This window comes from Octopus sinensis, linkage group LG9, assembly GCF_006345805.1.
Source record: "Octopus sinensis linkage group LG9, ASM634580v1, whole genome shotgun sequence".
In the NCBI taxonomy this organism is placed as follows: domain Eukaryota; kingdom Metazoa; phylum Mollusca; class Cephalopoda; order Octopoda; family Octopodidae; genus Octopus; species Octopus sinensis.
Window position 1 is genome coordinate 32,500,234 of NC_043005.1, and position 12,500 is coordinate 32,512,733.

The window sequence follows — 12,500 nt, forward strand, 5'->3', positions numbered from 1 at the left end:
TCAGTTAATGGTGGTGTTGTATTTAACAGTTATTGGTAGTGTGTAAATACGGAGGCGGTGTTTGTGTTTCTGTTGATACTTGCAATATGCTTTGTTAGTGGAAGACTTTTTCTCTGTGTCTCTCTCTCTCAGTCATAAATGGGAAAATAAAAGAAGTCACAGGTAGAATCTATGGCTACTACACCTTTTTATGATGATGATGATGATGATGATGATGATTATTTTATTATTATTATTATTATTATTATTATTATTATTATTATTATTATTATTATATTATTATTATTATCATTATTATTATTATTATTATTATTATTATCATCATCATGATTATTATTGTTCCACTTCCATTTATATTGTCAGTGTTGTTGCAAAAGACCAGTAATGGGACAATTTCTACGTCTGCCCAACGTTACCAGATTTTATAATTATGTAAGAAATCAGTATTTCTGTTGGTATTTTAACATCTATTTCTGTGACACTCTGCTCTCCTCTGATCACCTGAAGTATAGGACTTTTGAATTTAAAACAAATCATGACTAACATCCTTTTTTTTCCATTCCATTTTCTCTCCTATCATTCTTTAGCCTCCCCCACAACCTTTGCCTGACCGTAATCAGTTTTTTTTTCTTGTTGTTTTCTCTTATTATTTTCTTCTGTCTGCAACATCTGCAATATTCGATAACTCTGAGTTACAGCATCCATTGTCATAGCTGTCAACACAGTGATGCTGCTGCAGCACACTTGCACACATGCGCATGTATACACTCACACACACACACACACATACACAGTTCCACTTAAATGTTAGTCTGCTCTGAATTAATGGTGACTTGATAGTGGCAGCAGTGAGGCTACTAATGTGAACAGCAGCACCAACAGTAGTAGTAGTAGCAGCAGCAGCAATGGTGTGGTAGTGGAAGTAGTAGTGCTACTACTAATCACCACCACCACCACTACCACTACCACTACTACTACTACTACTACAACAAGCGGTATTAGTAGTGGTAGGTAATGAAATTACCTGCTGAAGTAATAATATTGGTGTACAAAGACACCCAACACACTAGTGGTTTACAGTGTATCGTCACTTAGCAGTGTTAATGTCAAACCATCAATGTCAACCATCAGTTCACATGTTTAAAACGGAGGAACGATGGACTGTGGGGGTAAGAAGCTTTGGACTTTTCTATATTTTCTCTTTCTTTTGTTTTTTTTTTGTTTTGTTTTAGTTTCAATTGATACCATCTGTTTGAAAGAGAGATCATTCTCCACCACTATCATCTTCCTCCTCCTCTCTTTATTTTCTTTCTGTATGTGATACATAAGCCATCTTCCACATGTGTGTGCATTTTATGTAGGTTGTTAGCATTGCCATTGATGAAACAGTCAAATATGATGATAGTGATGTTAATAATAATAATAATAATAATAATAGTAATAATAATAATAACAATAATAATAATATAATAATAATAATCTTCTGTCATAAAGTGACATAATGGATGGTTACAAAAGGAGTGGTGATTCTAGTGGAGTTTACTTGTAAATAATCAAAATAGCTGTGATTTCTAGCACAGGTGCTAGGCCACACATTTTGTTGGGGTGTGGAAGTTTACTCAATTAGATTGACCTCTGACCTAGTATGTCCACTCAGAATGAGGAAATGTAAACCAACCATGGTAGACTTCGATCTTAAAATGTAAAAGGTGGTGTGGAACTAAATATCACCAGATATTTTATAACGGTTTCTGTTTTTTTTTTGTTTTCTTAATTAAAATGATTTCTGCGACACAGTTATCATTATGTGCAATACCCTGCCACATCTTCAGTCACTGTTCTTCTGTTATACTAGTAGTGGAAGTGGTAGCCTTGGAGTAAAGGGGTATGGTGTGTTGTACCCCGCGTCTTTCTCAGAAAGAGAGAATTGATCCCCTAGTACTCAACAGGTTCCGACCCAAAATTACTAGTTATAATTTGCCCCTAAAAGCAATAAACTCCTCTGCATGTGTGTGTTTCTAATGTAATCTTATGTTATGCTTCTCTTCATTTCAAAAGTGAATTTTGTTGTTTAAATCTCATGCCACCCGTTACTGAACAGATCTGTTGTATAGCTAGAATTACGTTTCCTCTATTAGACTTTAGGGTGTGATCTGAGGGAGATTTATCTGTAGTTTCTTGCACATTACATGATCACTGAGAGAGTCTCTATTGTTGACATGATCGAGCTTTGTTTTGTTTAGATCTGATAGCCATGGTCTTCTTTAGTGTTATTGCACTGATGTGGCGAGGGTGGTAGTCATGTGGTGGTAGTAGTAGTTGTAAAACCAACTGACTACAGAAAACAGGTTCACATTATTTTGTTTCCTTTCTATTTTCACTATTCTATATCTAGAATACGGTTTATTTTGTGATCAATATTAAACACTTAGAAAGATATAATAATAATAATAATAATAATAATAATAATGATTTCATTTATTTGCCACAAGGGGGAAGGATGAGTGAGACTAAACAGAAGCAGACATAAAGTGTGGGGGTTTACATATAATAAAATGATAAAAAAAAGTAAACAGTATACACTGGAAAAGAAGGGACATATGCATAGCATACAAAGGTAAAAAAAAAATCTAAAAAAAGGTGGCCCTTCTCATACAGGCATGCCTCTATGGATAATCAAGGAACCCCACTGTCTGAGATTCCCCTGAAACCCTAGGAGCAAGTGTCCTCTCCAATTCTTTCTCTCCAACTCATAGGTCTACACTTAGAGAGGTACCATCCACTATATTATATCAATATTTGTCTTAACTGACTATTGAAAATTTCATGCCTGACTTTTCACAAAAAGAAAGAAAATAGGAAAAAAGTCACCCCTCTTACCACTATCTTACATATTTTATTCTAATTTAAGATTGGTGAAATATTTCTGAGTTCTTTTCCATTTGAAATGTATAATAGTTTGGTAATTGTTCAGATTATGTATATGAAATCATAAACGTAAGATTTTCAATTTGGTTTGATATAAAAGCTTAGTTTTTGTGAAAATGGTCATTTTGTATGTGAGGCTACTCTATGTATTATATCATTCTGTATGTAAGGCTTACTTGTGACATTATAATCAAAGTGAAAATTGCAATCATATACATTATGTCATTCTTCTACATCCATTTTCCATTCTGGCATACGATGGACAGTTTGCCAAGATCCAGTGGGTCAGATGACTATATTGCGCTCTAATGTCTCAGTTTTGGTATTGCTTCTATGGCTCCATGCTCTTCCTAGCATTAGCATTTTTTCCATGGGACCAGGATTATAGAGGTTACCTTGTTATTGGCAAAACTTTAGAGCCATCTGAAGGTCTGTATTGTTGCTACTTGGTTTGATTTACCATCCATTTATAGTGCATCAACATTAGTGGGATCACTTTGCTACTTGCAAAGCAAAAGAGAAGCTTCTATAATGGTTGAAGACTGGAACAGATTAAATACTGTGTGTGGATGGTGATGGAAAGAATAATAGCAGAAATAGTGTTTGGCTGGGAATAATGGAGATGGGACAGGAAGATTAATGTTAAAGTTTAGTCTAAGAGATTTAGGGAGGAGGTGGGTAAAGTAATGATGATGGTAGTATGCAGGGTAGGGTCCTAGGCTATCCTACATTGTAAGGTTGAGTATGAGTGAAGAGTGGAAGGGATATGAAAGAGAGCAAAGAGATAAAGATGATGTGAATCAAAAGCATCACTGAAATAAAGAAAGGTGTTGGATGGTGAAGGTAACCCAGAGCTGGTGTTGAGGTGGTGAGGACAATGAAAGAAAAGAAGGCAGAGAAGAGTGATAGATGGCAGTGAATGAGCAAAAATCTCAGGGATATGAATGATAGAGTGATGGTTGAAGTAAGTAAGGAGATTGATGGAGGAGGGAATGTGGGTACAGGTAGAATGATGAGGACTGGTGCTCACTAGCGCCTTTCTCTTTAACTGCTGGTTGACTCTTGTTTTGAGACTTAATTTTGGTAGATGGAAACTATAAGAAGCCCATTGTGTAGTGTGTTATTTTTGCCTTGGCATGTGTTCACTAAATTTAAAGGGATGTCAACTATTTTACAAATGGTGTTATTTGTTTACAGCCCTCTGTAAAAGCATATGCAACCATTGAACTGTTTGTTATTGGAGAGACAAGGGGAAATATTAACCTGATTTGGAACATGCGAGTGTTGGTGACAAGAAATGTATTTAGCCATTGAAGTAACTTCTGATTCATGCAAAAGTGAATGTTAAACTGATGTTAATATTTGACTGTCTGTCTAAGGTAGGCGCAATTGTGGCTGTTTGCTTCTCAGCTGGTTTTAGGTTCAGTTCCACTACATGGTGTCTTGAACAAGTGTCTTCCACTATAGCCCTAGGCCAACCAAAGCCTTGTGAGTGCATTTGATAGATGTGACTTCTGTTCCCACCTCTTCATTACTCATCTTCTTAGTCATTACATTGTTGCATGTGTTATGACACAGACATTGGTTTTCTTTAGATTTAATCACTATATCATCCTATCTTTCTTCTACATGAAGTCTGTGTGACAAAGGGTGGCATCAAATTCGTCCATACTCAATAATAATAATAATTATAATAATAATGATCCTTTCTTCTAAAGGCACAAAACCTGAAATGTTGGGTGAGGGAACTAGTTGATTACATCAACCCTAGTACTTATTTTATCAACTCCAAAAGGATGAAAAGCGAAGTTGACTATGGCGGAATTTGAACTCAGAACATAAGAACAAATGAAATACTTCAAAACATTTTCCCGGTGCGCTAATAATTCTGCCAGCACACTGCCTTGGACTAGGTATTGAATATCAACTCAGTGAAAAAGAATATATACCACACAAGTGCAACAGACATCTGCAAAATGTGTGGGAAGAGGGTCAAAAGCATGACTAACATTGTTAGTGATTGTAAAAGTCTTGTGAAGAAAGAGTATAAGTGTAGACAAGATGAGGTTATGGGTACTTGGTACCAACATTCACCAGAAAAGGTAATGGATGAAAAGGGAAGGCAAAAATCCTCTGAGATTTTGACTTCCAGACAGACAAGGTGTTAGAGCACCGAAGGCTGGATATAATAAGCTTTAGGAGAGACAAACAAGTGCTTAATTATTGATGTGGCAGTGCCAGGAGATCAAGATCTCATCATGAAAGAAAGAGAAAATGTTGATAAATATGGTGACCTGAGAATTGAGATTGCTAAGATTTGGCAGCTATGAGAGCCAAACATAAAAGTTATCCCTATTGTCATCAGAGCATTGGGTTCAATACCACCCAATGTAAAGACCTTAGAAATACCCTTTGATCTAGATGTATTGCAAAAGTCAGCATTACTTGGAACTGCATGCATATTGCTTAAAGTAGTGTCTGTCTGAAGTCCTTGTGACTTGACAAACAGTACAAACCCCTGGAAGACAGTATCTTCAATCAACAACCTCACAATATTGTATATTTCGGATAAAGTACCATTTCTCAACTGGTACTTATTTCATCAACTCTGAAAGGATGAAAGTCAAAATTGACCTTGTTGTTTGGCCCTAAGTCAATTCTGAATTATAAGACCTATGATGGAAAGTATTCAAACAGTAACCTGTGAATCTCTTGTTTTTTCATGTAAAGACCTGGTCCCTTTGTATGGTCTCTGTATGTGCAACCTAGGGCATGTGTTTTTGAGGAAGACTGGCAGTAAACCAAACATGTGAGCCTATTCTCTTTATGCTACCATGGGCTAATACAACCTAACATATCATTGCAGGGATTGTTGTGTGAATGCAAAGGGTTTAAACAGACACCACAAGGTAGATTGCCCAACCCACTAACACTTCCATCAACCTATCATCTTGGATTAGTATGTTTTTTTTTAAAAGATTCTCCTTCTCCCAAAGGATGAAAAGCAAAGTTGACTTTGATGGAATTTGAACTTTGAGTTTAGAGAATCAGAATAAATACTGAGACATTTTTCCAATGCTCTACCAACTCTGTCAGTTTACTGTCCTTGTGTGTCTCATGCTGCAGTATCCTACCTCTTTTCTGTTTTAGAATCATCAGCTGTGCTTTTAGGGAGACTTGGTTGCTACTTCTATCAGACTGAGCAACTGTATAGGTACTCCTAGTGATTTCTAACATTTTGGATTTAAGGTTGTATTAACTCCAGTACTTGCACCTTTCTTTTGTCATAGCCAGAAGAATGAAAACCAAAAATGAGCTCAGGACATAAAAGAATAATAAGGATGTTGCAACTGATTCAGGCACAAGGCCAACAATTTGAAGGGAGTGGGGTTACACCACCCACTCACACTATGTAACTAGTATTTGAACTCATAAACAAAAGAGTTAATACTGCAAAACTTCTTTTCCAGTAGTCTACAATAATAATAATCATCATCAATAATAGCCCTCAGAAGGATGAAAAGCAAAGCTGACCTAGGCACTGGAGTGGCTGTGTGGTAAGTAGCTTGCTTACCAACCACATGGTTCTAGGTTCATTCCCACTGTGTGGCACCTTGGGCAAGTGTCTCCTATAGCCTCGGGCTGACCAAAGCCTTGTGAGTGGATTTGGTGTAATTTGAATTCAGAATGTAGCAATGGGCAAAATACCGCTAAGGATTTCATCCGTCGCACTAACGATTCTGCCAGCTTAACACCTTCAATAATATTAATAATAATTTGTAGAAAGAGTCACTGTGAGACCTTTGACAACAGGTTGCTGTCTGCTCTCACAGAATTAACCAGAGCAAGTTAGATCAAAAGCACTGAGAAGTAAAATATAATAACTAGCAGGACCTGTGAAAATTCTACAGTGTAAGTCAGCATATTTAAAAACATTGTTATATTAAACACAAGCAAGGAATTTCTAAAAATTTTAAGCAAACTACTTTTAAATATAATCAAAATGAATTTTAGAAGGTATTGCTTATTTATTTCTTTTAATATATTTGGCAGATGTGATGTACTTTATGATTTAAGAAAGTAAAAGATAAACTAAAATAAAACCTATTCACACATACAGGGGTTGGATAAAATAATGGAAGCACCTAGCATCATGGCATCATAAGTTTGAAATATCTATAAAACCGTTGAAAGCTTGTTTATTTTTATGTTTTTTTTATTTATTATTAGTATTGCTTAATAAGTTTTGCTAAAATTGTTGTTTCTTTTCAGATATCATTAGAAAAAGATAATTAAAATTCATTAAAATGACAAATCTATCCGACTTTCAAAGAGGTCAAATTGTTGGTGCTCGTATGGCAGGCGCTAGTGTAACGAAACAGCTGAGATGTTTTGGTGTATCAAGATACTGTCTCAAAAGTAATGACAGTCTTTGAGAAGGATGGAAAAATCTCCTCATCAAAACAAAACTCCGGAAGAAAACCAAAACTTTCAGATAGGGACCGTTGGACTCTTACATGAATTGTTAGAAAGGATCACAAAATACAGCTCCCAAAATTCCGACAGAGCTTAATGATTACCTCAAGAACTCAGTTTCCACAAAAACTGTTCGTTGGGAGCTGCACAAAGCCAGATTTCATAGGGGGGTGCAATCAGAAAACCACTACTTTCAAAAACAAGCGTTGCAAAGCATTTAGAGTGGAGTAAAAATCAACAGAATTGGTCCCTAGAGCTGTAGAAGAATGTTATTTTCTTGGATGAGTCATCCTTTACCTTATTTTCAATCACCAGCCAAGTATACGTGTGGAGACAGCCAAAAGAAGCATTTGACCCAGACTGCCTTCTTCCAACTGTTAAACATGGAGGAGGATGTGGGATGATCTGGGGGGCTATATCTTGGAAATCTGCTAGCCCAATGGTTCCCCTTCATGGCAGAATTAATAGTCAAGACTATTAAGCATTTTATCTGATCAAACTCATCCTATGGTTGCAGAACTGTTTCTGGAGGAAAACACAATCTTTCAGGATGATAATGCACCAATTCACACAGCTAAGGTTGTTACTGAATGGCACAAGGAACATCTTATCTAGCCACCAGAGTCCCCAGATCTCAGTGTTATTGAACATTTATGGTGCAATTTAGAAAACAAGTAAGGAGTCGATATCCTCCACCATCATCACTACAAGAACTGGAGACTGTTTAGCTGAAGAATGGACAAAAATTCCTTTGGAAACAATTCAAACCTTGTATGAGTCCATACCTCATAGAATTCAAGCTGTAATTACTGCCTAAGGTGGTCCTGCCCCATATTAAAGTAAATTTGTTTGAAATTTTAAAGTGTTTCCATTATTTTGTCCAACCCCTGTATATATATATATATATATATATATATAGATATATATACCACACACACACTCATATAACTTTATATATATATATATATATATACACACACACACTCATATAACTTTATATATATATATATATATATATTACACACACACACTCATAATAATATTATATATATATATATATACACACACACACTCATATAACTTTATATATATATATATACACACACACACACACACACACACTCATATAACTTTATACACACACACACACACACACATGTGTGTGTGTGTGTGTATAAAATTACATTTTTCACTGTCCAACCACTATCAAGGCTTAATTGAGTTATTTACCAATTGAGATTATTTCAATTTCCTTTCATTTCAGTTAATTTCAGCTACATATCTACTTGTATATCTATTAATATATCTCTCTATCTGCATATCTGCTGATATGTTTGTAGATCCACCTGTCTACCTATCTATCTAGTCCTTTATATTGACTCCAGCACTCAACTAGTACTTATTTTATCAACCCTGAAAGGATGAAAGGCAAAGTTGATCTTAGTGGAATTGGAATTGAAAATGTAATTATGGACAAATTGTCACTAAGAATTTTGTTCAGCATGCTAATGATTCTGCCAGTTTGCTGTCCTAATAGTAGTAATAATAGTGGTTTCAAATTTTGGTATGGGGCCAATAGTTTTTGATGGAGGAGTAAGTGGATTACATCAACTCTCTATGCCTGACTGGTACTTATTTTATCAATTCCAGAAGGTTGAAAGGCAAAGTTGACCTCAGCAGAATATGAACTCAGGACATAAAGATTGTGAAATACTGTTAAACATTTTGTCCAGTATGTTAACTATTTTGCCAGTTGACTGTCCTTGTATAATAATAATAATAATAATGATGTTGGACCCTGATGTCGAAGATGATGTATGAGTGTTCAGCTTCTGCAAAACGACCTACACAAATGATTTGTTTATAATCATAAAATGTTCAAGTCACACACTAGCTCAATCTCTCCATCAAATCGACATTGTCTGAATAGGTGCGCAGTGTAACATGCATTGGGTGTTGAAGTGACTGCAGAGCAATGTGAGATTAAGTGTTTTTAATAATAATAATAATAATAATAATAATAATAATCCTTTCTACTATAGGTACAATGCCTGAAATTTTTTAGGGAAAGGGGGCTAGTCAATTACATTGACCCAGTCCTTAACTGGTACTTATTTCATTGACCCCGAAAGGATGGCAGGCAAAGTTGACCTCAGTGAAATTTGAGCTCAGAACATAAAGATGGATGCTATGCTTGTGACCATTTGTTTTGTGTGCTAATGATTCTCATTGTCCTCAAATCATAACACTGATAAGAAAAGATTTTTCCAATTGAAAAAAGTATGTATTGATGGGAACTAAATCAGTTTGCATATGAAAATGATTTGCAGGATTTGAGTGAATGAAAGGATATAGAGACACTTTTGAATGTCTAGAACTGTTGCTGCTGAAGGAAGTAGAGAAAAGATAAAACATTGAAAAAAGTTAATTAGGACATAACAATATCAGTTTATTTATATGTTCTATTAAGCATGATACTTTGAGTTTCATGTGAAGAAGAAATGGCAAATTATAATGTTTGTGCTTTTCTTCTGGTTAATAAGGAAGGCAATGAATTCAGTAATTCCAACTTCCAGATTTCAAGCAAACAATTAAAATAATTTCTTAAACACAGTGTCTCACCTTTTGTGGGAAGTGTATAAGCTGTTTACTGGTATATAGTAATGTGTCAGTATAACATTGGTATATTATTATATTTGATAGAGTGAATGTGCAAGTTGATTCTGGATTGGGTTTGAATTCCTGAAAGAAGACATCTCATTTGCTTCCATGCTTCCACTGATTCTGTGACATTTCACACTAAGTAATCTTTCTAGCTGAAATGTAAAGGGATGTGGGTGTGATGATTGATTTGATCTTTTATCATGTTTTATTAACCCTTTTGATAACCAACCCACCTGAGATGTCCTTAGTTCTAAGATTAAAACTTCCTGTTTCAAAGTGATCTAAGTTAAAAACCCCTTCCTTCAAAATTTCATGTTATGCTCTAAATACCAGCTTAATCACGATGAAATTATTTTTGATTCTTCATTATTAAAAAAATAAATTCAATCATAAGCTGTGTATTTCAACAGAATAGGGTAGTAAAAGCATTTAAGCCTAGACTATTTGTATTTTTTCTCCCCTCTGAAACAGAAGAGATGGAATGGAGATTTCATGTTTTTTTAACTTCTAAATAGGATTCATATTTTATTAACTCGAGCGTATTAGTTTCTTCTGAGTACACCACACTTCATATTAATAATATTTCTGTGAACTAAACAAATGCCAGTCATGTCACAGAGTAGACCTCATTGATACACACAAGTTTGGGAGATCACCAATTCTTATTTTCTTAACAATGAATTGATAACACAACTTAAACATATGAACATAGTGGTAAAAATAGCAGTGATTTATCTTGACAAGGCCAAATTCTACCTGTTCAAGCTACAAGTTCATTGAATCAATTACAATATTTGTTTTATCAGGTAGCATGAAAATCTAGTTGGTTAAAATGGGATTCCAACCAAAGTAAGTAGAATAAAGCATCTCAGCCATGTGTCTGTATCAGAGATTATTTCTTGCATAAACATACCAATTGAATGAAAAGTGGGAAGTTTTGGTAATGATGCATTCTTCAGAAGGTAATATCAGAAATTTTAGCAAAACCAAACTGTTCATTGATAAGGTTTAAAAAAACCAATCATTTGCAAGAAAATAAAACAAAATCTCTGTCTCTGTCTGTCTGTCTCGCTCTCTCTCATGCACACACGCACGTGTGCGCGTGCGCGCACACACACACACACACACACACACACACACACACACACAGTGCTGCATGGCTGTTTTGCAACCAAGTGGTTTCAGATCTGGACCTATTGTGTGACATCATAGGCAAGTGTCTTGGGGTGACCTCTTCGGTTTGAGACACATTAGATAAATAGATTCTGTATGGAAGTCCTTTGTGTGTGTCTGTGTTAAAGTATATATGAAGGTCTTAGGTACTGTTTCCTGCCTCTGTATATGTTTATTACATGTCTTGATATTGACACAGTTTCAGTAGCAATGATGTTTTGATACATGTAGGAAGAGGTAATAGAAACAAAAGACCTACTGAAGTAGTATGATGGAAGAAGAATTAGTGAAATGAGGGAGGCAGTGATGGAAGAGGGAGTACTGAAAGTGAAGAGTGATGAGAGAGATTGATGGGTAGAAATTAGGATGAGTGATTGTGTGTATTTATGTATATGGTGGATATCCCTAAATGATAATGAGTAAATGGGGAGAGAAGAGAAAGAAAGTGAGTGGTGTCTATCAATAAAGGTGTTAGTAGGGGCAGATTTGATATTTGTCTCTCATGATACATGTGGTATGATGGTGTCACAGAGGTGATGATAAAAAGTTCAATATCCAAATGCCAATATCCATCACCACCACTTTTTAGCAGCAGATTCACTATATTTGAATAGGTATGTGGGTCTTGTCCAGCAAAATACCATGCATTGCAGTCCTTTGTCATGCTCATTAGTATTACATGCCCACTGCAGCATACTTCAACTCTTTCCTTGCCTTTGCAAATCTTTTACATTCAACCTCTATATCTTCCCACCATGTAACATCACATTTTAGGCTCATGCTTCCTCCTCAGAGATGGAAATCCTTTACAACAAGCAGAAATCATTCTCCTCTTACCCTGTTCATATTCTAGCTGTTATGTTTTCAGAACACTCACCTCCATTGTTAAATACGTTCCCCAGGGAATCTTCTGGGTATTTAAAGGAATTTATTGACTGCCCTTGTGTATCTGCCACATACAAACTTCACCTTTTCTATCTGTCTGAGATTCTGCCACATGTTTTGTGTGTTCATAGTTTACATGAGCTACTCTGTATTTCTACCTGTATTTTTTCTGCACATATTAAACATGGTCACTTCCCTCTCTTTTCTTGTTAGTAAAACTTTCTTGATTTTGTTTCCATGTCTGGAATTTACTCTTCAAATCTTCTCTAGATTCAGCTGTAAGAACTCAACCATTATCATACAAGAGTTTCCATCAATAGCTGGTATTAAACTCTTTTGTTGTCGCTCAGGAGGGACCTCTACCAGCATGCCAT

The 12,500-nt window shown here is 35.5% G+C and overlaps 1 protein-coding gene across 5 annotated transcripts in view; it reads left to right on the forward strand.

Annotated features, from left to right (window-relative positions):
- Positions 1–12,500, forward strand: part of LOC115215371 (myocardin-related transcription factor B) — a 384,512-nt gene that overhangs the window by 111,215 nt on the left and 260,797 nt on the right. For 3 of the 5 annotated variants that reach the window (XM_036505874.1, XM_036505876.1, XM_036505877.1), the window contains exon 1: positions 984–1,169. The exons of 1 other annotated variant lie outside the window; for it this stretch is intronic. In XM_036505874.1, coding sequence (XP_036361767.1) covers positions 1,157–1,169 — 13 coding nt within the window. In that variant the 5' untranslated portion in view covers positions 984–1,156. Of the gene's footprint in view, positions 1–982; positions 1,170–12,500 lie in introns of those variants that run through there. One more of the 5 variants, XM_036505875.1, reaches the window with a different exon arrangement.